Source organism: Schistocerca gregaria, chromosome 4, assembly GCF_023897955.1.
Source record: "Schistocerca gregaria isolate iqSchGreg1 chromosome 4, iqSchGreg1.2, whole genome shotgun sequence".
Taxonomy (NCBI): Eukaryota; Metazoa; Arthropoda; class Insecta; order Orthoptera; family Acrididae; genus Schistocerca; species Schistocerca gregaria.
This window is the reverse complement of record NC_064923.1, coordinates 545,262,197-545,289,984: the sequence shown is the minus strand read 5'-3', so window position 1 is coordinate 545,289,984 and position 27,788 is coordinate 545,262,197. Positions and strand designations below refer to the sequence as shown.

Genomic DNA, 27,788 nt, shown 5'->3' with positions numbered 1-27,788 from the left:
ATGGCTAGAGGACAAATGTAAGGATGTAGAAGCTTATCTCATGAGGGGTAAGATAGATACTGCCTACAGGAAAATTAAAGAGACCTTTGGAGAAAAGAGAACCACTTGTATGACTATCAAGAGCTCAGATAGAAATCCAGTTCTAAGCAAAGAAGGGAAAGCAGAAAGGTGGAAGGAGTATATAGAGGGTCCTTAGAGGGGCGATGTTCTTGAGGACAACATTAAGGAAATGGACGAGGAGGTAGATGAAAATGAAATGGGAGATATGATACTGCGTGAAGAGTTTGACAGAGCACTGAAAGACCTAACTCAAAACAAGGCCCTGGGAGTAGACAACATTCCATTAGAACTACTGGCAGCCTTGGGAGAGCCAGTCCTGACAAAACTCTACCATCTAGTTAGCAAGATGTATGAGACAGGCGAAATTCCCTCAGACTTCAAGAAGAATGTAATAATTCCAATCCCAAAGAAAGCAGGTGTTGACAGATGTGAAAATTACTGAACTATCAGTTTAATAAGTCACAGCTGCAAAATACTAACACGAATTCTTTACAGACGAATGGAAAAACTAGTAGAATCTGACCTCGGGGAAGATCATTTTGGACTCCATAGAAATGATGGAACACGTAGGTCAATACTGACCCTACGATTTATCTTAGAAGAAAGATTAAGGAAAGGCATACCTACATTTCTAGCATTTGCAGACTTAGAGAAAGCTTTTGACAATGTTGACTGGAATACTCTCTTTCAAATTCTAAAGGTGGCAGGGGTAAAATACAGGGAGCGAAAGGCTATTTACAAAATGTACAGGAACCAGATGGCAGTTATACAAATCGAGGGACATGAATGGGAAGCAGTGGTTGGGAAGGGAGTAAGACAGGGTTGTAGCCTCTCCCCGATGTTATTCAATCTGTATATTGAGCAAGCAGTAAAGGAAACAAAAGAAAAATTCGGAGTAGGTATTAAAACCCATGGAGAAGAAATAAATCTTTTAGGTTCACCGATGACATTGTAATTCTGTCAGACAGCAAAGGACTTGGAAGAGCAGTTGAATGGAATGCACAGTGTCTTGAAAGGAGGGTATAAGATGTACATCAACAAAAGCAAAACAAAGATAATGGAATGTAGTCAAATTAAGCTGGGTGATGCTGAGGGAATTAGATTAGGAAATGAGGCACTTAAAGTAGTAAAGGAGTTTTGCTACTTGGGGAGCAAAATAACTTATGATGGTCGACGTAGAGAGGATATAAAATGTAGACTGGCAATGGCAAGGGAAGCGTTCCTGAACAAGAGAAATTTGTTAACATCGAGTATAGATTTAAGTGTCAGTAAGTCATTTCTGAAACTATTTGTATGGAGTGTATCCATGTATGGAAGTGAAACATGGACGATAAATAGTTTGGACAAGAAGAGAATAGAAGCTTTGGAAATGTGGTGCTACAGAAGAATGCTGAAGATTAGATGGGTAGCTCACGTAACTAATGAGTAGGTATTGAATAGAATTGGGGAGAAGAGGAGTTTGTGGCACAACTTGACCAGAAGAAGGGATTGGTTGGTAGGACATGTTCTGAGGCATTAAGGGATCACCAATTTAGTACTGGAGGGCAGCGTGGAGGGTAAATATTGTAGAGATGAATACACTAAACAGATTCAGAAGGATGTAGGCTGAAGTAGGTACTGGGAGATGAAGAAGCTTGCACAGGATAGAGTAGCATAGAGAGCTGCATCAAACAAGTCTCAGGACTGAAGACCACAACAACAACAACAATGGTTGATTAGCAATTTTTGGAAAATTTTTTTGTAACTTTGTTGCAATGCTACTAAAGTAGGTATTCACATAATTTGCTAATTCTTTTGGGTTACTTTCTAAGTTTTCCTTGTTCTTGATTTGTGTGTTTCTACCTCTCTGCTTCACACTTCCTGTTTCTTGTTTCACTACAGCCTGTGTAGCTTTACTTTTATTATTGGCTAAACTTATGAACCTATCGTTGGCAGATTTTTTTCCCCCTTGTGTAGCTTTTATAGTAGTGCAAAAAAACTGGATCACTATTGTCCTTTAGTAATCCATTTATTGTTGGTGGATGTTCCAATAGGAATTTATGTTTTGGGGAATGTTTCTTCCTATTTTAATTTAAACTCAGACATAAAATTGGAGAATTTGCTATTCACTTTAGTTTCTATATAAACTCCATCCCAACTTTCATGTGTTAACTTTGTGGAAAACTCTTGCAAAGCTGATGGAGAGTAGACTCTTTTATATACATGCAGTTTTTTTATTTTTTTTTATTTTCACGAGCTTTTGCTTTTATAGTCTGACATAGATGGTCAGACAGTCCCAGATTTTTAACAAATACATCACAGTTTTCTCTGCCTACATCTGTAGCTACATGGTCACTGGTGAAGTGTTTTCTTTTCATGAATTTCACATCTAGGAAATTTGTGTTTTTGTATGCTTTGCATAATTTGCGAAATTGCCTGTTGGCCTTAATGATTTCCTGGTTGACATGTGACATTTCTATTAGGTCATATCTATGTGGTGTTCCAGTCTCTATTACACTTTCATTTTTCACTGTGTCTAGGGTTTTCTGTAAGTCACGGATGGCACTTTTTAGTTCATTGCAATAGACATCATTTTCACCACCAATTATAGCCAAAACCCGAGTTTCTTGTGTAATGTTATAACACTGTCTGTTTTTTATAACTTCATGCATATGGGCCCCAGGTTTTACATAGCTGGTAGCTCTAAGATTGTGTTCATTTTGCAAAATTTTTGTGAGATCACGACCATGACTGTCTGAGTAAACAACTTACTTGGGTTTCCTAAGATACATGTTTCTGCCATTACTGCCTTTTGGGGCAATGCCATTGCTATATTTTCATATATCAGCAGCATCTGTTAGATGGCAATCAGTATCATTAAAGTCTTCCTTGTTTGCTTTTCCATCATCTAGAAGGTCGAAATTGTTCTGTAGTTTTTAAGGTGTAGACCTGCTGTAAACACTTTCTGATTCACAGTTTTTGTTTTCAAGAAGATTCCTTGATACTTGCTTTAAATTCTCCAGAAATTCTACGTATTTTCTAGCTGCACTTATATCACAATAAAGCTCATGTAACACATTTAGTTCAATTCTGGCACTGCACATTTCCATTTCTACTTGGAGACCATTACACAGTTGACCACAATCACACGAGATTCTATCAGAGTTTAATTTCACAAAACAACTTGTGTGGTACCATTTATAAATTAGTGAGCATGCTCTAATACCTTTCCCCACTATAATATCACATGAACAACACTTTACTGTGATAACAACTCAAAATTTACAGAGGAATTTACAACAGTTTGTATACACGCCACCATCTTGGCAGTAACTTGATGTTAGTTGACATCTCTTGCGAACATGTTTTGTGTTGTAGACAGAGATCTGTATGGAAATATTTGTTGTGTATAACTGCTTATACCAATCATCCTTGTATAACTTCAAATATATGTTAATCATTAGAACAGAATTATTTTTTTTTAACAGTTGAACTTTACAGTTTAATGAAAATATTCTATGCTCTTGTCATTACTAAGATTTAGAACTGACAAATATGCACTATTAAAGTGGTTCAGGATGTTCTGTCTTTAATGAAGTTCTATTGAAATGGATGTTGCTGTTGACCTTTCATGATGTTGCAGCTAGGTAACAGACGACTATGGAATTGAACTGTCAAGGTTATTTATGAAGCACCGAGAATTTTTTAAGAGAAGAAATGATATGAAGATCATGGTGTGTCAGCAATTCTTTGTGACTTATTATGGTGCTAAGTTATAGTTCTTTGTGGATTATGGTGATATTATTGTTGATGATGATGATGCATTAGACATGATTATGATGTAGACCAATGAAAGTAAAGATCAGGGGCCTGTATCTTGGAATGAAGTAAATTGTGTTCGTAGAGATATGTGGACTGTATTGATGCTGAAACATGTAATTTTGTGAAAGTAATTAATGGTATAATCTGTGATAAGATAAAATTTAAATGTAATATTTGTAATCAGCGAATTTTCTGAGTAAGTATGTGGAATGGCGGAATAACAATTCAAGACAATGAATTATTACTGAAAATGAGATTCTGCATTTACTGTCAGTACTAAGTAACACACTAAACAAAGTGGAAACAATTATGTGCAAAGTATTAATGAAATATTACAAGTATTACAACTTTGTTCAGCAGTTGACACAAAACATACAGTATAAATTAAAAAAGCGTATTCATGTAATGAGTTCACAACTCACTGTCATACTAACCATACAATAGCAGTTAGTAGTCACTTGTGAGGTACTTTGTACTTTTATGGTCAAATCTTTATCAGTACAATATTTTTTGTATTTCTTTTTTACCTTTTGCTTACACCCTCTGGCATACACTTTCTGCATTACAATTTTGGAAAGTACAAGTGGGGAGGGGGTATGTAATAGTGTAACAGACTAGTGCAGCATTTGATGTATGTGTTTAATGACGAAATTGATATAAGGTCACAAGTATGGAGATATTTCATAACTCTCAGTAACATTTTATTATTCATTATTAAATGTTGTAAGAAAGTACAAATGCTGTCAAATTCGAAAGTATGTTAAATCAACAAAAATAATCAATTTTTGAAAATATATTGTAAGTAGAGAGATATAAACATATCTACATCTACATCCATACTCCAAAAGCCACCTGGCAGTGTGTGGCGGAGGGTACTCAGAGTACCTCTATCAGTTCTCCCTTCTATTCCAGTCTCGTATTGTTCATGGAAAGAAAGATTGTTGGTATGCCTCGGTGTGGGCTCTAATCTCTCTGATTTTATCCTCATGGTCTCTTCGTGAGATATACGTAGGAGGGAGCAATATACTACTTGACTCTTCAGTGAAGGTATGTTCTAGAAACTTCAACAAAAGCCCGTACCAAGCTACTGAGCATCTCTCCTGCAAAGTCTTCCACTGGAGATTATCTATCATCTCCGTAACACTTCCGTGATTACCAAATGATCCTCTAATGGAGCACACTGCTCCCCGTTGGATCTTCTCTATCTCCTCTGTCAACCCTATCTGGTACTGATCCCAGACTGGTGAGCAATACTCAAGATATGAGCGAACAAGTGTACTGTAACCTACTTCCTTTGTTTTCAGATTGCACTTCCTTAGGACTCTTCCAATGAATCTCAGTCTGGCATTGGCTCTACCAATGATCATCTTTATATGATCATTCCATTTTAAATCACTCCTAATGCCTAATCCCAGATAATTTATGGAATTAACTGCTTCCAGTTGATGACCTGCTATATTGCAGCTAAATGATAAAGGATCTTTATTTCTATGTATTCGCAGCACATTACACTTGTCTACATTGAGACTCAATTGCCATTCCCTGCATCTTGCATCAATTTGTTGCAGATCCTCCTGCATTTCAGTACAATTTTTCATTTTTACAACCTCTCAATATACCACGGCATCATCTGCAAAAGGCCTCAGTGAACTTCCGATGTTACCCACAAGGTCATTTATATATAATGTAAATAGCAACAGTCCTATGATACTCCCCTGCGGCACACCTGAAATCACTCTTACATCGGAAGACTTCTCTCCATTGAGAATGACATGCTGAATTCTGCTATCTAGGAACTATTCAATCCAATCACACAATTGGTCTGATAGTCCATATTCTCTTACTTTGTTCATTAGACGACTGTGGGTAACTGTATCGAATGCCTTGCGGAAGTCAAGAAACACGGCATCTACTTGGGAACCCGTGTCTATGGCCCTCTGAGTCTCGTGGACGAATAGCACGAGCTGGGTCTCACACAATTGTCTTTTTCGAAACCCATGCTGATTCCTACAGAGATTTCTAGTCTCCAGAAAAGTCACTGTACTCAAACATAATACGTGTTCCAAAATTCTACAACTGATCGACGTTAAAGATATAGGTCTTATAGTTCTGCACATCTGTTCGACGTCCCTTCTTATAGATTGGGATGACTTGTGCCGTTTTCCAATCTTTTGGAGTGCTACGCTCTTCTAGAGACCTATGGCACACTGTTGAAAGGGGGGGGGGGGGGGGGGCAAGTTCCTTTGTGTACTCTGTGTAAAATTGAACTGGTGTCCCATCACGTATAGCGGCCTTTCCTCTGTTTAGCGATTTTAATTGTTTTTCTATTCCTCTGTCATCTATTTCGATATCTACCATTTTGTCATCTGTGCGACAATATAGAGAGGGAACTAAAGTGCAGTCTTCCTCTGTGAAACAGCTTTGGAAAAAGACATTTAGTATTTCAGCCTTTAGTCTGTCATCCTCTGTTTCAGTCCCATTTTGGTCACAGAGTGTCTGGACATTTTGTTTTGATCCGCCTACTGCCTTGACATACGCGTAAAAGATATTAAATTTGCAAGATTTCAGTGCCATTGACTTCTTCTGACAAAAGGGTTGAAGGAGAAGGAAGAGGTGTGAAGGTAAAGGATTGATGAGGTTTTACAAAATGATTTAGGAAACTGGTGGCTTTTCGAACTCTACCCCTATTCCTAAACCTTATCCGTCCTTCTCCTTTACCCCTCTTCCTTCTCCTTCAATCCTTCTGCTACATGAAGGAAGCACAGGTTCGAAAAGCTTGTAAACTTTTATAAGTGTGTTCTCCTGCCACCACTTTTTCGAAGATGTTGTTGTTGCTGCGGTCTTCAGTCCTGAGACCGATTGATGCAGCTCTCCATGCTACTCTATCCTGTGCAAGCTTCTTCATCTCCCAGTACCTACTACAACCTATGTCCTTCTGAATCTGCTTAGTGCATTCATCTCTTGGTCTCCCTCTACGATTTTTACCCTCCACGCTGCCCTCCAATACTAAATTGGTGATCCCTTGATGCCTCAGAACATGTCCTACCAACCGATCCCTTCTTGTGGTCAAGTTGTGCCACAAACTCCTCTTCTCCCACAATCCTATTCAATACTTCCTCATTAGTTATGTGATCTACCCATCCAATCTTCAGCATTCTTCTGTAGCACCACATTTCCAAAGCTTCTATTCTCTTCTTGTCCAAACTATTTATCGTCCATGTTTCACTTCCATACATGGCTACACGCCATACAAGTACTTTCAGAAATGACTTCCTGACACTTAAATCTATACTTGATGTAAACAAATTTCTCTTCTTCAGAAACGCTTTCCTTGCCATTGCCAGTCTATTTTATATCCCCTCTACTTCAACCATCATCAGTTATTTTGCTCCCCAAATAGCAAAACTCCTTTACTACTTTAAGCGTCTCATTTCCTAATCTAATTCCCTCAGCATCACCCAACTTAAATTGACTACATTCCATTATCCTCGTATTGCTTTTGTTGATGTTCATCTTATACCCTCCTTTCAAGACACTGTCCATTCCATTCAACTGCTCTTCCAAGTCCTTTGCTGTCTCTGACAGAATTACAATGTGATCAGCGAACCTCAAAGTTTTTATTTCTTCTCTGTGGATTTTAATACCTACTCCAAATTTTTCTTTTGTTTCCTTTACTGCTTGCTCAATATACAGATTGAATAACATCGGGGACAGGCTACAACCCTGTCTTACTCCCTTCCCGACCACTGCTTCCCTTTCATGCCCCTCGACTCTTATAACTTCCATCTGGTTTCTGTACAAATTGTAAATAGCCTTTCGCTCCCTGTATTTTACCCCTGTCACCTTTAGAATTTGAAAGAGAGTATTCCAGTCAACATTGTCAAAAGCTTTCTCTAAGTCTACAAATGCTAGAAACGTAGGTTTGCCTTTCCTTAATCTTTCTTCTAAGATAAGTCGTAGGGTCAGTATTGCCTCACGTGTTCCAGTGTTTCTACAGAATCCAAACTGATCTTCCCCGAGGTTGGCTTCTACTAGTTTTTCCATTCGACTGTAAAGAATTCGTGTTAGTATTTTGCAGCTGTGGCTTATTAAACTGACTTTTCGGTAATTTTCACATCTGTCAACACCTGCTTTCTTTGGGATTGGAATTATTATATTCTTCTTGAAGTCTGAGGGTATTTCACCTGTTTCAAACATCTTGCTCACCAGATGGTAGAGTTTTGTCAGGACTGGCTCTCCCAAGGCCGTCAGTAGCTCCAATGGAATGTTGTCTACTCCGGGGACCTTGTTTCGACTCAGGTCTTTCAGTGCTCTGTCAAACTCTTCACGCAATATCATATCTCCCATTTCATCTTCATCTACACCCTCTTCCATTTCCTTAATATTGTACTCAAATGCATTGCCCTTGTATAGACCCTCTATATACTCCTTCCACCTTTGTGCTTTCCCTTCTTTGCTTAGAACTGGGTTTCCATCTGAGCTCTTGATATTCATACAAGTGGTTCTCTTTTCTCCAAAGGTCTCTTTAATTTTCCTGTAGGTGGTATCTATCTTACCCCTAGTGAGATAAGCCTCTACATCCTTGCATTTGTCATCTAGCCATCCCTGCTTAGCCATTTTGCACGTCCTGTCGATCTAATTTTTGAGACGTTTGTATGCCTTTTTGCCTGCTTCATTGACTGCATTTTTATATTTTCTCCTTTCATCAATTAAATTCAATATTTCTTCTGTTACCCAAGGATTTCTACTAGCCCTCGTCTTTTTACCTACTTGATCCTCCGCTGCCTTCACTACTTCATCCCTCAAAGCTACCCATTCTTCTTCTACTGTATTTCTTTCCCCCATTCCTGTCAATTGTTCCCTTATGCTCTCCCTGAAACTCTGTACAACCTCTGGTTCTTTCAGCTTATCCAGGTCCCATCTCCTTAATTTCCCACATTTTTGCAGTTTCTTCAGTTTTAATCTACAGGTTAACCAATAGATTGTGGTCAGAGTCCACATCTGCCCCTGGAAATGTCTTACAATTTAAAACCTGGTTCCTAAATCTCTGTCTTAGCATTATATAATCTATCTGATACCTTTTAGTATCTCCAGGGTTCTTCCATGTATACAACCTTCTTTCATGATTCTTAAACCAAGTGTTAGCTATGATTAAGTTGTGCTCTGTGCAAAATTCTACCAGGCGGCATCCTCTTTCATTTCTTAGCCCCAATCCATATTCACCTACTATGTTTCCTTGTCTCCCTTTTACTACACCAAATTCCAGTCACCCATGACTATTAAGTTTTCGTCTTCCTTCACTATCTGAAAAATTTCTTTTATATCATCATACATTTCTTCAATTTCTTCATCATCTGCAGAGCTAGTTGGCATATAAACTTGTATTACTGTAGTAGTCGTGGGCTTCATATCTATCTTGGCCACAATAATGCGTTCACTATGCTGTTTGCAGTAGCTTACCTGCATTCCTATTTTCCTATTCATTATTAAACCGACTTCGAAGATATGGTGTTATTTTAAATCTGTGATGCATTCCAATTAAAGTCTAGCAATACTTTACTGTCAAATATAAATATAAAAGTACATCTAATTTTAGGTTATATGCTAATAATAACATTTGATAAAATGTAAGTGAATTATTGTAATTGATTCAGCTGCGGGTTCCTTATGAAACATTGTGTACTGTAGTAATTAAATGAAGCACTTGTGGGAGTGACTATCAACAGTCGATAAGACACTGTGTGCCTGGTCTTTGAGGTCAGTTTCTTTGAACTAGTTTTTGAGAAGTGCGTTTTGTTTGCCGCTTGATGTAATTAGTTACAGTACAATTAAATTAAGTGGACATTAGCACAAATATGGGTACATGTTCTTTTATGTAGTGTGAGTACCCTGAAACTACTATGGTGTGAAGTGGACAATTTTTCTTTACATGTATTCTGTATCCTCCAGTACCAGCATGTTGTCCGCACAAACTTCCTCCGTGACATTGACACTGCCATACAGAACATCAAAAAGGAACTCAACATGATACAACAAATTCCTGAGTTAATGGTGTCATGGGATCCTTCATCTCAAACCAAATCCATGCGTGACATTATGTTTCCAACCACACCAGTTGTGCCATGATTTCACATGACACTGCCACAAGATATCGCCCCACACAGCCAATGTACAGGACACAGTGAAATCAAACCAAATGGGATCATGTTCACATTTCGGTTACCCATAACAGTGCTGATTCCATGAGCTATGAACTTTTCGTCTGTTGGTTCTTACAGTCTACTGCTTAGTGACTGGAAATTTGGATCCCGCTGTTTCATGCCCAGCAACCAGAGAAGAGACTCTTGGTTATGAAGAACATTTTTGTGAAGCAACAAATAGTAGATAATTTCAAACAGTTCAGATTTCGAACAGTTCACTTTGATGATCTGCAACCTTGACTAACATGCTTCATCAGTAGTGTCGGGCATCATTTTACACCCTCCTCCACAGCAAGTTTACATCACACTCTAGAGGGCATTAATCACTTGCTGCACAAAACCTATAGATCAGAACAAAAGCAACTCCTGTGCCATGAGAAGCATGGCAAAAGTCATCTTCAGACTTTTTGAGGCACTTACCTACTATGACCAGGCCCGGATCTAGGGAGGGGTTGTAGGGAGGCAAACCAAGGTATCAGCCCTGGGCAGCAATTTCAGTGGGCACTAAATTCATATTCTTGAAGAAAAAAACCTTGTTCCCTAAAGCGCCTAGCATCCAGTGTATGTTGACCTATCGATTATTCATATGATTCTGAAACAAACATCCCTGTTGGTTTTTGAACATTTCTGAACACATTCTAAGCTGATTTCTCAACAAACCATAAGCTGGTTTTTGAATGCGTTCATAATGTACACAATGTGACTGACAGGGAAACTCCCATCGTATCTAGAAATAAAAAGCTTTCCCACAGACAAAAGGGGATGGGCTGTATGAGCTGAGGCGAATAAACCCGAATGGGTGAATGATAATTGGCATTTTTTTGTGCTGTTGACTGGGTGCGCAAATGATAAGCATTGTTATAATTATTAGCAAAATCCATATTTCAGACTACCAGAGAGGGAATAAATGACTAATGTGAATAACAGGTAAGATAGATTACATATTATCTTCTTGGTGCTTCGTAGAAAACGAAATTTTGACAGAATATTTTTGCTTCATCACTACACTACTAAGGACCAGTTTTACAGGCCCCAGATAGCAGCCATTTAAGTTTTATTCTCAGATTAGTGTGGGAAATGAATTGTACGAACATGTAATAAAGCCTAACTAGGGAATAAATGGGGAACAACTGAACCAGTGATTCTGGCAGTGTTAGTGAAGTTAACTGGAGAATATATTTTGGCAATGGCAGGAATATTTGAAGAATTAGTGAAGAAAAGATTGTTTGTTAGAATGAGCAAGGATGAGATGCAGGGACATCACACAAATTTTATGGAACAATGACGATTCCAAATTTATATTTATATAAATATTTTTATAAAAATTTCGTAGTACTACTACTACTGTTTGATCTCCTGCCTGAGAAACTGGAGCATATGAATGAAACATGAAACTATTTCCTAAAATAAAACTTTTTGCTTGTAGTAGACCTAATAGGTGTTTGACATTAGCACTTCATGAATTATATTGGCATGTGTTACAACTGCTGGAATATTAGAAAGGCCTATGGCCTATTTTCTTTTATCTAGCAGAAAGTGACAAAACAGATGTAATCTGATCAAGAAACCACACCAGTCTTGGGTACTATTAACATTAACAGCTTTTTCTGTATTAGACAGCGACAATTTGATTTCTCATGTAGCAAAACGTTTGATGAACTTTGATGAGGTGATAGATTCTTTCACAGAAACTAAAGCGTGCCATGTAAAGCTGTAGCAAGATTGCACAGAAAAGATGTTGGAACCTAAGGACTGAAGAAATGTACACTGTCTTGCTTGTCTCTTGTCTTTTCTAGTTTTATGTTTCCTTTATTTAGTTTTCTGTCATATGAAAGAGAAAGTTATTAGCTAATAGGCAATAAAGAGTGCAAATTTTCTGAATAGTGCTTAGTCTCCCAGTCACAAATTATCTCACCCAGTATCAATTGCAAGTTTTTTTCTGGGTGGGATGGGGTATCAAACTGGCTGACGGGGAGTAGGAGAAGCACCACAGGAAATTTTAAATTCCACTGCCCTGATTATAGGTTTAATGGCTTAGGTTTGGTGGCTCCCATTACTCTACAGAGTGAAATACAGTGATGTGTGATAGGAGAATGTTGTGAGAAGATGTGTGTCAATGCAGTTTGGCACACTTAAGACCAAATAACATGCTTACATTTCCTTGAACTTAAACGTTTTATCTATCAAACTCTTCAGAAAGATGTGTGCTACAAAATTGAAATATTTTTGAATTTATTTTTTTTTTTAATTTTTTATGTCCTATCTCAAACACTTGAAGGACAGGCGGCAGGCTGGAGGGGGGGGGGGGGCACTATCAAGTTTTTGTTGCTCTTGCTCTGGTTCGGAGGTATCATAGGTCTGGGGCGGCTATGGTGGACCCTTCTGTGCTGTCAGACACCTCACTTTTGCACATATAGCCACTCTCGATTGAGGCACACCTACCCCACCTCTTGCACCAAATCAGAAAGCACACAACTCTGATGTCACATCACAGCACATGCCCGATTTTCACACACAAAGCTTTCAATAGTTGTCCACACACCATGCTTGGCATGGATCTGGTATGACATCATCTACAGCCACTTAACACTTGCCCATATCAAGAGCTATAGGGCAGACACACACACGGTGGACATCCTCCTCCATGGAATACTGACCAAAGTGTCCATAGAGCAGATAAAACCCACTTGGATACTGCCAGCACTGCCCGCAACCCAACAGTGAACTTCATGCACACCTCCCACAAGAGCCACACAGCTGTGACTGGTGCGACTCTAACACCCTGGGTCTGGTTGCATCAGAGGAACCATCCGACAGCACCCACTTCTCTCCTGTCTGCACTCGTGTGGGCCAAGAGGTGCAGTTTAAATACCATGCCATACCTGTCACTCTACACTCTACATTTTTGAGGGGGAGAGGGGAGGGGGGGGGGGGCTGGTGGAAGTGACTATCAAAAGTTGACAGGACACCATGAGCATGAGGCAAGTTTCTTTGCACTAGTTGTTGAGAAGTGTGTTTTGTTTCCTGCTACACTTAATTTTTTGTTCTGTTATGCTGTATAATAAAGTTAAGTGAATAATTGCACAAATTCGAATACATATTCTTTTATGTGGTGCCAGTTCCTCTACACACTTACTTAGACTTGATTCACAAACTTTATTATTGGATGACCTAGGTTTAGACTGTAAGCCCATTTTCTAGTACACAAAGATGGAACTGAGCGAAGATTAACATATCAACTTCTTAATCCATTTATTCTTGACTTACACTATAAAAGTTATCTTTGTTGACACTTTTGGCTCAGTTACAGTTTGTGTTCTACAACATTCATTATGATAGTATTTACAATAATTATGAATTACACGCACTGATGTAGAGCTATATACACAGAAATTTGTGTCGTCATCTGTTTATGAATGAAGGCACCCAGATTCTTCTTCTATATACAGGTAGCAACATTTTGCAAAAAAGGTGACTAACAGAGTCAAGTCTGCTCATTCAATAGCAAATGTGAGGATGTACACACCTGTTTTTTAGGTTTAGTATTTCTAGTTAAGTGAGCTTTGCAACTTTTCTCTCTGTGTTTTAGGACTTCTACATCCATTCCATATTTGTGCTTTTGGTTTAAGCTATGTTTGCCAAAGGCTGAATCTGGCTTCTTCAATCTCGTGCATCTATGGTGTTCTTTGATCCTATAGCCCACTTCACATAGAACAGTGTTTCCACACACAGAGGGGGGCAATAGGAAAACATGGAGGGGATGAGTTCTGCACATTCATGGCAGCAGAGTGTTGGAAAACGAACTTTGCACTACCAGACTCTGTTGCTGCAGATAACTATCAGTTTCTTTTGCCTATGGTGCACTGTACCATACACTCAAATCCAGGGGACTAATAAATTTTGAAATGGATTTCATTCAATCATCTACATGAAAGAAATATTACTTCATGTCTGGACAACGTTGCATCCAGCACTTCATAGCTTGAGCCCATGTGAGTTCGGAAGGCAAGAACAGCTGACACAGCTTTTAGAGGGCTTGAAGTACAATTTCTTTCAAAATGATGATTGTCTGATGACAAGGGCATCAAAACTGGTTGCAGTTATTGTCATTTATTTCAACTTGAACTGTATTACAAGTAAAATTGTAATCCACAACACAATTAACTTCAAACACAAACCAAAATGGTTGCAATTGCTTGATAACTGCTTCTGTCCCACACATTTAAAAAAAAAAATTTTAAAAAAAGTGTACGATGCATGTATGTGGGTGTGTTTGACTATAGCTAAGTCTAAATTGTTGTGCAATAAATGGGCAGTATGTTGTCAAATTTTTTGCTGTCGACAGGCATTATGAGTGTAAACTAACTCATTCAACATACCACGTTTATGAACAATTGAACAAGCAAACAACTAACCATCTTCTGTGAAAAATTTGAGAGAATGCTGACTAATAACATCAAAAACCACTGATATCTCAACAGGTAATCCTCCATATCATTTTAAGGCATTTTCCAATTTGTGCCTTGAGAATGACAGGGATTTATGTGTCGAAATATCAGAGTTTTTGACAAATTTATCCAGGTGCTTTTTAGTGCATGCAACACATGTAAAAGCTTAACTTCTCCTTCGGCGTTGCATTGAACATTACAGTCGGCATACTCCATAAAATAAAAACTGCTAATCAATATTCTACAACCCTTATAACCAATGTCTACAATGTAATATCATTATCACTGGTGTCTAAGTCTGTGCGCAAACCATCTGATTGTAAATTTATGATTTACATATTCAAACCTTCTTTCCGTCTTCATCTTCCTCTCAAAGTCTTCTTCATGAAGCTGTCCAGCATGTCATACATAATGTCTCACACTGAAGGGGTGTAGTTGTCCATTGCTTCACATTCAAGTAGTTCAGTGTCAGTCGTCTTCAATGTTTCCCCCCACCACATAGCCTTTAACAGTGCCCAAATTAATTCCATTTGGTTATACTGACAGTGATATGTGGGTACATGCAAAACAGTGTAACCACATTCTCACACAAGAAAGTCAACTTTTTACATTCTATCACATGACTTGTATGAATTAAAGAACTGCATGAGTCTGGTTTACATTATGTAGAATATTTGTATTTATAACCCAGAGCACAATATCTGGTTCCCTGGAGTTTCTCTGTAACAGCTGAATGATAACTGGCAGGGTACATTAATGACCGACTTTGATACATGACTTGTTCAGTGAGTGACTACTTGAAACTGACAGCATTCATTTGGAAATGGTAGTCACTGCTGGATTTCTTACACCTAAATAAATAAAACCAGAAGAAGAGCCAGAATGCAGAATAATTATCAGAGAACATTTGCTATGGGAACTTTCAAACCACTACTACCATCACTAATTTTCACCAGATATTCCTGGAATGATTCTGATTCACCCATGTATACAGGTTATGCACTGTTGAACTACTTCCTTCCATAGGCCCTATGTGAAACTAGTTGTTCTTTTTTTTTGTGTGTGTGTGTTGATGGAATACTGCTGCCTTCAAAGCCAATTTTCTCAGGCATAATTTTAACAAGTTTTTGTGATGCCACATATTCACCACTTTTATTTATCTCAAATACAGAGCACTTTAAAATATCATTGTCAAAACTATTCATCTGTGTTATAGGTTCTTTGCAACATCAATGCTTTCCAGGCAACTCAAGACCAACATTTCCTGAGGTTTCTACAGTTCTGACACTGTTATTTACAATCCTCTCCACAGTTCTGTAGCTGACACAACAGACTTTTGCAGTCTGTTCTTGCTTCTTCAAATGTGAACAGTAGGTGTCCTGCTTTCAAATTCACATTTTAAAAAGTTATAAATGTGGTAAATAATATCCCTTGCTTGCTTGTGAAGCACTTCACATTTTTTGCTGAAATCTGACATTATTTGGAAATTGCAGTAACAGATTTACAGTTACATATTTGCTGTTATATTGCTGCACAAAAATAACATCAACAATTCAATGAATAAGTCAGTTGTCATAAAGAAAGGCAAGAGTGCAGCAGGCAGGAGAGACATTCTCACTGTCTAGCTGTAGCTCACAGCTACTTACTCAGAAAGAGAATGAATCTTATTGGCTGCTAGTGGTTAATGTAGGACGATACGCAGAACAGCTGAAAATTTGGCCACCTTCCTACATGACATGGACTTTAGGAGAGACTGATCTCCCTGTCTCCCCAATGTAGCTAGACTGATGCTCTGTAGATGATATTGCAAACTCCACTTTTCATGATGGCTGGTAGATTATCTCTTGAATTGAACCAACATGTATCTATTGTTTGTGGGGCATAGAAGAACACACAGAAACCCTTTGCCTTTAAAATATTGTTTATCTTATTACAAATTTTACCTGTGTCATGTAAACTGCACAAGTGCTCCCATATTGTTTCTGAATATGTTGGTAACAGTATCCTTCAAATGAATCCTAGGGATTCATAGCTGCATGGCTTACTCAATCTCCACTTACCCAAACTTCACAAACCAGGAGTGCCAACTGACCAGTTGTATCTGCAATACAGGCACCAGTGCACTATACTGTCACGAAGCTCACTGTCATCATTAAGGAAAAAACTAAACTTCATAGGGGAAAATGGCATTAAGAACAGTTTGGATTAAGTAAACTTGTTAGCAGATGTTAAGACTCCATCAAATACAAAATTAGTCTTTTTTGATGTATACTGATTGTTCTCAAGAATTCCTGTGAAAGATTTTATAGATACTGTGTCAAAATCCTTGTATTTGCAGAGCATTAATCCAGATGAGTGGCTAAGCACAATTAGTAGAATAGAAAGTTGCTTAAATCAAAATTATTTCTGCTTTCAAGAGAGTTACTGTAAGCACGCAGGTATGGCAATGGCCCTCCCCTTATCCCCCCGCGTGACCACTATGGTCGCAGTTTCGAATCCTGCCTCGGGCATGGATGTGTGTGATGTTCTTAGGTTAGTTAGGTTTAAGTAGTTCTAAGTTCTAGAGGCCTGATGACCACAGGTGTTAAGTCCCATAGTGCTCAGAGCCATTTTGAACCTTATCCCCTTTGCCCAGCAGAAATGTTCATGGACAAGTGGAAAATTGATTATCTTAAGGATGGAGCACTATTTAAATGGGTTGTCTATTTGTAGAGATACATCAATGTTATTCTCTGTATATGAAAAGGTTCCACTAGACAACTCCAGAAGTTCTTGGAAAATATGAACCAATGGTATACTAACGTAAAGGTCAGTATGAAGTAGGGAAATTCCAACATCAGTTTCCTAAGACATCAACTTACAGATAGAAAATGGTAGGCATAAATGTTAGATCTACCAGAAAGACTTCTTTACTGACATATAAATCCGGCTTCCTCTTAACATCCACCAGCGTACAAACATACAGCATTTCAATACTTGATCCAGCATCTCCTTTCTATCCTCAAGTACCAAAAAGAATGTGATGAAGAACTTCATAAAACAGAACAGTTACCATAAATAATGAATTTGAATCTAAAATTATTGACATTCTCACTAAAAAAAACTGAAGAAGCAAGCCAGCCCTTTACTGTGCCCAAAAAACAATGTAGGTAGAATAAAAAGGAAATACTACTGTTTACCTTTCTAAAAGGATACATGTTTTATGGGCAACTCAAATGATAAACAACTGGCTATCATAAAAAGTGTGGTTTATATGATCATCTGCAAAGAGTGTCAGTTTGCTACACTGGAGGGACAGGGACGTCAGTCTCTGCTAGGCTCAAAGAACACCATAGGAGCTGGAGGTTAAAAAAGCCTGATTCATCCTTCGCTGAACACAGCTTAAACGAAAAGCACAAATATGTAATACAAGTAGAAGTCTTCAACACAAAGAGAAAAGTTGCAAAACTCACTTAATTAAAAAAATTAGATATTAAAAAAAAGCAAATGTATATATCCTCAAATTTGCTATTGAATGAGCAGACTCGATTCAGTTAATCACCCCTTTTAGACAATGCTGCTACCTGTACATGGGAAAAGTGTGAGATCATCCACATGAGTGCTGAAGGACTCCGTTAAACTTCAGTTACACAATAAATCAGTCGAATCTATGGCTATAAATTCAACTAAATACCTAGGAATTACTATTACGTAAAACTTACATTGGAAGGAACACACAAGAAATGCTGTAGGGAAGAATAACCAAAGACTGTGTTTTACTGGCAGGACACTTAGAAATTGTAACCGCACTACTAAAGAGACTCCTTACACTACACTTGCCCATCCTCTTGTAGAATACTGCTGCAAAGTTTAGTATAGTAGTTTAGTAGTGCTTCAATCATTAAAACAAAGGCATTTTCCATTGCAGAGGAATCTTTTCATGAAATTTCAACCACTAACTTGTTCCTCCAAATGCAAAAATATTTTGTTGATGCTGACCTACATACGGAGAAACGATCATCATAATAAAATAAGGGAAATCAGAGCTCGCACGGAAAGATATAGATGTTCGATTTTCCCACACTTTATGGAATAATATAGAATTATTGTGAAGGTGCTTCAATGAACCATCTGCCAAGCACTTAAATGTGATTTGCAGAGTATCAATGCAGATGTAGATGTGGGAAGAACCTGGGTGCCTTCATTCACAAACAGATCATTACACCAATTCCTGTGCAGATGATTCCACTCCAGTTTATGTTATTCGTAGTTATTGTAAATGCTGTTCTAATCAATGTTGTAGACCATACACTGTAACAGTGTCAAAACTGTCAGCAAAGGTAACCTTTATAGTTTGGATTAAGAAGTTCATGTGTTTATCTTTGCTTGGTGCCACCTTAGGGATCAGATGCATAGTAGAAAATGGGCACATAACCCAAAACATAGGCCATCCAATAATTAAGTCTGTGCATCAAGGCTAAATAAGTGTTTAATTTAATACAGTAAATGTATTATTTGTGATAGGTAGTCTAAGTTCTATTTTTATTTGCTTCTTTTTACTGTCGTTCTTTACCCACAACATGAACACCTTTCGCTGGTAGTATCAGACACAAATGTTCATTTCTCACTGCTTATGTTAATTCCTGAAATATTAGGGATAGTTCACCATCACAGTCTAAACGAATATTCATTGTTGTCCAAAAAATGTGTCCAAACACAATCAGACTTATTTGTTGTTCTTCATCTTCATTTTTCTACCCATGGGCCTCTTGCTCCATTATTATGTCCTGGAGCCTATCCCTTGTCCCAGAACATGTACTGGTTTCTGAGGTTGAATACACAAATTTTCTATCAGCAGCCCTATTTAACAATACAGACTTTAAATGCAACAGCAATTTCTATCATCAAGTGGTTGCCAATTTCGTCATGGAGCATTTTGAAAGACAGTCATTGGACTTGGCCTGTTGCAAACCTAAGGTGTGATATAGGTACACCAATGACACCTCCATTGTGTGGAGCCAATTTGTGGAAATGGTCACTGACTTTCTATCTGAACAGTAGAAAAAGACCGACAGCTGCTTTTCCTCGATGTGCTAGTTACAAGGAATAGTGAGAACCTGGGTCACAGCATGTACTGAAAACTGACTTGCACAATCTCTCAAATTATCACGCCAGCCAGGAAAGGGGCATGATTAATATGCTTGTAATATGTGCACAATGAATATGTAAGATAACAAAGTTTGTTGACAGGCATGCTCTTGGTGTGGAGGAGAACTACGAGTCCCACTTGTTCAGGAAGACATAGAAATTTACAAACATGACAATAGTTTTAACAAGAAAGAATGGAATCCCAAGGTAAATGAATCCTAGATTCTCACGCTGCAATGATCAATAATTTCAGGTAGCAAAGGGAGAACTACAGTGAACAATCAGGGAAAATCCCTCAGACATTGACTCAACAGCCACATGTAATCTCCAACCAAATGCTAGACTGCAGTCTGCCACCAGAAATGAAATGTGACAATGTTGACCACTCATTCTGGCAAAACAGAAGTAAAATAAAAAAATGGACATCTTTAAGTCTAAGTGCCTGTTAACAATACAAATTGAGATTGCAGTCAGTATCATACAATGACATCTTAGGGATTTCTATCACATTCTATAGTAATTTTAGTATTTTCTCTAACTGCTTAGAGGAGTTTAAAAATTGTAATGTCAGAATTGCTGTCTTTTAAGTTTTCAAAATCATTACTGAAGTACAGCAGTAATTGAACTGTTCTGTACAGCCCTCTTTCAGGGCCTTTATTCCACTTTATGTGTATATAGACACTCCTGATTTCCTTATATCATGCCAATAGAAATTTCACACTTACTTGCATCTTTTCAATTTCTGCGAATTCCAAGTAACTTAATGACGTGCATAGCGCATCTGTAGAAAGCTCTTTAGATTTTCCATTTTCCTTTAGTGATATGAGAAGCTCACTTTCTTATGTTAAGTGCTTCTAATATTTTGATGTAAAAGTCGATGTGTATTGTGATTTTATGCTTGTGCTGTCCAAGCTGCAGTTTTTTTGTTTCTTCACTGACTGTTTACTTGAGATATAGATGATATTGAGTCTGGTGTGAAATACAATGAATAAATCACATCTATATGTAATCGGATTGGACTTGTATAATGCAAAGAGTGGCACAATCTTCACATTAGTGTGACGAGCACTACCAGCAATGTTCCTGATGTTGTTCTCAATTGCATAATTGAAATTATGGTCCAAACTGTTCCCAGCATCCTATCAATCAATCAATTATCTTCTTTACAATGGTCTTTCCCCAGAGAATGTAAGTCATAAGTAACATTTCTGAAACCTGCACTTAGCTTAAAAAATAACAGATACTTTGTGTTCACAAACCAGAGAGTTTTGCACTAGTTCAAGCATTCACTTCTGATGACTGCCAACAGAAACACTTTCATGGTCATTTTATATCTGTGACTACTACTAGTCTAAATTTGAACTTTTTTCTTTGGTGCCAGGATATTCCTGGATTCCTTAGGTTGTCTGTACACTTTCGTCTACAGTCTCTAAATCAGTGGAAACATCAAGATTTGCATCTTTGTATTGCTGTTTCTCACTATTATTCTGTGGTAGTCTATACACTTGTCCACTGTGACAACATTTTTTAGTGCTAAGTTATTAAATACACTCCTGGAAATGGAAAAAAGAACACATTGACACCGGTGTGTCAGACCCATCATACTTCCTTCGGACACTGCGAGAGGGCTGTACAAGCAATGATCACACGCATGACACAGCGGACACACCAGGAACCGCGGTGTTGGCCGTCGAATGGCGCTAGCTGCGCAGCATTTGTGCACCGCCGCCGTCAGTGTCAGCCAGGTTCCCGTGGCATACGGAGCTCCATCGCAGTCTTTAACACTGGTAGCATACCGCGACAGCATGGACGTGAACCGTATGTGCAGTTGACGGACTTTGAGTGAGGGCGTATAGTGGGCATGCGGGAGGCCAGGTGGACGTACCACCGAATTGCTCAACACGTGGGGCGTGAGGTCTCCACAGTACATCGATGTTGTCGCCAGTGGTCGGCGGAAGGTGCACGTGCCCGTCGACCTGGGACCAGAACCAGCGACGCACGGATGCACGCCAAGACCGTAGGATCCTACGCAGTGCTGTAGGGGACCGCACCGCCACTTCCCAGCAAATTAGGGACACTGTTGCTCCTGGGGTATCGGCGAGGACCATTTGCAACCGTCTCCATGAAGCTGGGCTACGGTCCCGCACACCGTTAGGCCGTCTTCCGCTCACGCCCCAACATCGTGCAGCCCGCCTCCAGTGGTGTCGCGACAGGCGTGAATGGAGGGACGAATCGAGACGTGTCGTCTTCAGCGATGAGTCTTTTCTGCCTTGGTGCCAATGATGGTCGTATGCGTGTTTGGCGCCATGTAGGTGAGCGCCACAATCAGGACTGCATACGACCGAGGCACACAGGGCCAACACCCGGCATCATGGTGTGGGGAGCGATCTCCTACACTGGCCGTACACCTCTGGTGATCGTCGAGGGGACACTGAATAGTGCACGGTACATCCAAACCGTCATCGAACCCATCGTTCTACCATTCCTAGACCGGCAAGGGAACTTGCTGTTCCAACAGGACAATGCACGTGCCACCCAACGTGCTCTATAAGGTGTAAGTCAACTACCCTGGCCAGCATGATCTCCTGATCTGTCCCCCATTGAGCATGTTTGGGACTGCATGAAGCGTCGTCTCACGCGGTCTTCACGTCCAGCACGAACGCTGGTCCAACTGAGGCGCCAGGTGGAAATGGCATGGCAAGCCGTTTCATAGGACTACATCTAGCATCTCTACCATCGTCTCCATGGGAGAATTGCAGCCTGCATTGCTGCGAAAGGTGGATATACACTGTACTAGTGCCGACATTGTGCATGCTCTGTTGCCTGTGTCTATGTGCCTGTGGTTCTGTCAGTGTGATCATGTGATGTATCTGACCCCAGGAATGTGTCAATAAAGTTTCCCCTTCCTGGGACAATGAATTCACGGTGTTCTTATTTCAATTTCCAGGAGTGTATTTTCCAATAATACCAGGTGGTCAAAAAGTCAGTATAAAGTTGAAAACTTAATAAACCAGGGAATAATGTAGATAGAGAGGTAAAAATTAACACACATGCTTGGAATGACATGGGGTTTTATTAGAACCAAAAGAAAAAAGAAAAAAGAAAAAAAACAAAAGTTCACAAAATGTCCATGTGAAAGATCTCTTGTGCGCGGCGTTTGGTGATGATCGTGTGCTCAGCCACCACTTTCGTTATGCTTGGCCTCCCAGGTCCCCAGACCTCAAGTCCATGCGATTATTTGCTTTGGGGTTACCTGAGGTTGCAAGTGTATCGCGATCGACCGACATCTCTAGGGAAGATTAAAGACAACTCTGGATATACTTTGTTCACAACATTATTCCTCGACTACAGCTATTGTTGAGGAATGATGGTGGAAATATTGAGCATTTCCTGTAAAGGACATCATCTTTGCTTTGTCTTACTTTGTTATGATAATTATTGCTATTCTGATCAGATGAAGCCCCATCTGTCAGACATTTTTTGAACTTTTGTATGTTTTTTGGTTCTAATAAAACCCCATGTCATTCCAAGCATGTGTGTAAATTTGTACCTCTCTATCTACATTATTCCATGATTTATTCAGTTCTCAAATTTATACTAACTTTTTGATCACCTGGTAGATTATGTTTCCTCTAAGTGACTTAACTTGTACTGCACCAGAGACTGCAGTTAAATTAAGTTGCATTCAATACATGAGTATAAAGTGAACAAACTTTGAAGTAAAACATAGTATGGAACACAGCCAGCTATTTTCATCCTCATAATCAATGAAGAACTCATAATTGCTTTTTTACTATCATCAATTGACCACAGTCCATTACCTTGTTTTGCTTAATACGGTGTCTACTATGACTATTCAACACTTAGTTGCTAACAACATACATACACTAACACTTCTACAGGCCTTGATGTACTATAAACATACTTCCTATTAGCTTTTGCTTCCACAGTTCTAAAAGCTGTGTTTAGTACACATGAAAATCTCAACATTCAATTCAAAGTCAGTGTTGTGAACAGGAGACCTAAAACATTTGTACAGTAAGTAGTTAAAAGTAGATGAGTGGCTTGAATTTCTTGAGAACAAAATGTGTTCAGTAACATTTACTACTAGGTAGATTGCAGAGTATGACTGAACTTAATGTAGATAATAACTTAAGAATCATTTTGTTAAGAAATGGGACAACTAAGGTTTACACCAAACCAATTTAATGGAGTTGAAAGTTTGTGTAAACTGAATTAAATCAAATTGGGATGAAAAATCTGAAATAACATTCAACACAATTCCTTCTGTTGCGTCTGCACAGCTTATGGTTCAGTTCAGTTAACCAACCCGAGCTTCACAGTGTGGTGGAGACTACATAAGGGTGTAATTTCTGATCTTTCTATTTGAAATTCTGAAGACAGACTCGTGGAAAACCTAAAAACCTGAAATATGCTGTATACATTTTGACGGTTATCAGGCAGTTGTAAGGTAGCCAAATGGCTGTTCAGCATTACGTCTGTAAATTGCACTACAGGTTGCAATATTGTGTCTTTTGGTTTGAAACTTTGAAAATAGACCTGTGAAACATCCAAAATTCACAGCATGCATTTTGGCAGCCGTTGGTCAGTAATAAGGTAACCAAAAGTCTGTGCAAGAGCGTGACTGCATACCTCCCTACAGGCCACAGTTTTGGGGCTTTTGTTCTTAAATTCAGGAAACAGACTCGTGAAACATCCAAAACTTGCTGCATACATTTTGATGAATATTGGGTAATCATAAGGTACCCAAATTTCTGCTCACAAGTATGAATGCAAACTGTGCAAGTCACAATTTTGAGTTTTTGCTGCAATGGTAAGGTAGTCAAATGCCTTGTCATGAGGATTAAAGATGCCACATTACAGACTGAAATTTGAAAATAAACTAATGACACACTTCAAATTTGCCGCAAGATTTGGACAGTGATCGGACCATCTTAAGGTAACCAGATGCTTTGTCATGTGCATGAATGGTTATGATGCTATAGGCCACAACTCAAAAATACGCTCATCAGACACCCAGAATATGCTGTAAAGATTTTCATGATGATCGGATGATCTTAAGGTAGCCAAATAGCACTGCTTGAGGATGAATGGAGTAAAGTTACTGCTTTGTCATTTTTTCCCTTAGTCCCTTTGTACTCAAAATTTTAATTTCTGAGTTGCAATGAAACTAATGTTCTGTAAAAAAAAAAATCGTTATATGCTACTGCATTTTTAAAGATCACAGTGAACTCCAGCTTTACGCAAAACCACCATTGATAGCAGTGGCCACTACGCACTGTGCAAACACAACTCGAGTTAGTAACAGTCTAACTCGGAGTGACCTGAAATCCCCTCCGCACAAGTTAACCCAGTTTGGTAATTTGAGTTGCCCCATCTCTAGTTCTGTTGTCTGACTAACAGAATTACAAAATGAAACACCACAAAAAATAGCAGTAAAAGATTACAGTAGTCATAAAAGATGTCTTGGCTGAATTAGCACAGAAACTAACACTCTGTGGTCTAGTAAAAAAGTCAATATAACTTACTATCAAGATATTTTCGTTTTTGTGTTAAGAAAAACTCCAACTGCATACAGACATACACCTTTTTTTCAACAACCAACAGGATACTATAATATTAGGATCCTGCTGAAACATCCATTGACACATGCCATAAATGTACAGTACTACTCCACCTGTTATATGTAAAACCAGTGCCTCAAAGATTTATTGTTTGTTTTGTTATATTTTTCCAGGTATTTATTGTGACTTGCATTTCTGAGATCACTTAGTGAAAACTCAAAATGTGACACTGCAGTGTGGTTTGGATTCCATGTTACACTCTTATGTTCCCTAACAACTGATTAGGATAACTGGTTTTCTTTTGGAGGCATGCCTTGACTCACTACACGTAATAGCACAATGTCTGTGAAGATGCTTTGTTTACCTGCTTTCCAAATATATTCTTGAAGATATACTACTTTTGCTACTGCCAATTTTTTTAAGAAAAATAATTGAAGTAAAAGAAAACATGAGGCATTGGATAAAGTACCATACTTATTTTCAATACATATATGCAGACTGAAGTAACAACTGCAAATTTGTACCAAGGCTGGGATTCGAATCCTTCATACAAATTTTCATTTGTCATTTCAGTCTGTGTATATCGATCATAGTTGTTTTGAAAAGGTATCTGGAATACTTGATACTTCTGTTCACTACATATAAACAGCTCAAAAAACACTGTTAGTGCTTTTTAAAACAGTACCTTCAAAATATAACCATGCCTCCTCAGTTCATCAGGAGACAATTTTTTGACCACGACTTCTGGCTGCATTATTGTATCAATTCTCCCAATATAAATATGCCAGACTTGAATATTTTATGAATGATGCTAAAATTCTGTGATACACCTGCAAAAAGAGCAATATGTTAAGTTTTAATGTTATACTTTATTAGCACTTTGGCAAGAATTTTTTTTTTTCTTTTACTGACTATCCACATCCTTCTTTCCATCTAAAGTGTCTACTGATAGTACCTTCATTTATGTAAAATCTACGTGTTGAAACAAAATCATTGTTCACCAATTAAAATTAGCATATACACAATGGAACTGGCTTTGTTTCTTATACACTGACAGGAAAAAATGCAGCACCAACAAATAAGTAATTCTGGAAATACATTTGTCTAGGCAACATACATAAGTGATTAACACTGCAAGATCACAGGTTAGTGTAACTGCAAGATAAGCCATTGCAAATGTGAAACACTTGTGCATTAATAACCCGTGTTACCACCAGAATGTTGAATGCAATTGTGCAAACATGCAGGCATTGTGTTGTAAAGGTGCTGGATGCTAGTTTGTGGAATGGAATTCCATGCCTGTTGCACTTGGTTTGTCAATACCAGGATGGTTAATGCTGTTTGTGCATGATGTGCTGGAATTGTCAATGGATGATGTCCCACATGTGTTCAATTGGAGACAGATCTGATGATCAAACATGCTAAAGCATAACACTAACACTCTGTGGAGCATCTTGGTTTACAAGAGCAGTATGTGGGCAAGCATTATCCTGTTGGAAAACACCCCCTAGATTGATGTTCCTGAATGGCAGCACACACATCAAACCATCACACTGACATACAAGTTTGCAGTCAAGGTGTATTGGATAATCAAAAGAGTGCTCCTGCTGTCATATGAAATTGTGCCCTAGACCATAACTCCAGGTGTATGTCCAGTGTATCTAACACACAAACAGGTTGGTTGGAGGCCCTCTACTGGCTTCTTTTTAACCAACACATAGTCATCCTTGCCACTGAGGCAGAACCAGCTTTCATCAGAAATTACAACAGATCTGCACCCTGCCCTCCAATGACCTCTCACTTTACATCACTGAAGTTCCAAGAGGCAGTGGTTTGCGGTCATTGGTATGCACAATACAGTGTGTCTGGCTCAGCGCTGACCTTGAAGTCACCAATTTGAAACAGTTTGTTGTGGCCCTTTGGGGTAACTGCTGCTCAAATTGCTGCTGCAGATGCAGCCAGAGCCACATGCCAACCACAATAGTCTTCTCTCTCAGTAGTGCAACTTGGCCATCTGGAGCCCGGTCTTCTTGCGAACATATATTCTTGTGACTACCTTACAGTGACTACATTCCTGCCAAATCTTTCTGCATTATCACAGAAGGTAGACAGTTTCTTGTAGAACTATTGTATGAGCACATTCAAACTCAATGAGGTGGTGACAGTGGTGTCTTTGGTGCCTTAAAGGCATTCTTGATTAACATCAACTCACCACATTCAATCTCAAAGGTAACTTATGCTCACAACCAACACAGTATTTATTTATCCTGATGCGCATTCTTATAGTGGCACTATTAGTGCCACTGTTAAGTGACTGGTGAAAATTTTTAATACACACCATCTTTCAGATATAGAAACATGCCTACCAACTTTCGTTTATGTCACAGTACTCCTCCTTGGTGCTGTAATGTTTTTTCCAATCAGTGTACATAATTATAGATACACAAAATTCCAAACATGTATATTAACATATAGTCCACCCCGATAACTGAGTGGTCAGCACGGTGGTCTGCCATCGCCAAGGTGTCTGGTTTCAATACCCGGTTGGGTCAGAGATTTTCTCCGCT

At 38.7% G+C, this 27,788-nt stretch overlaps 1 protein-coding gene across 2 annotated transcripts in view; it reads right to left on the bottom strand.

Moving 5' to 3' along the window:
• Positions 1-27,788, bottom strand: part of LOC126268168 (uncharacterized) — a 256,697-nt gene that overhangs the window by 184,221 nt on the left and 44,688 nt on the right. For both annotated transcript variants that reach the window (XM_049973759.1, XM_049973760.1), the window contains exon 2: positions 25,907-26,051. In XM_049973759.1, coding sequence (XP_049829716.1) covers positions 25,907-25,975 — 69 coding nt within the window. In that variant the 5' untranslated portion in view covers positions 25,976-26,051. The remainder of the gene's footprint in view (positions 1-25,906; positions 26,052-27,788) is intronic.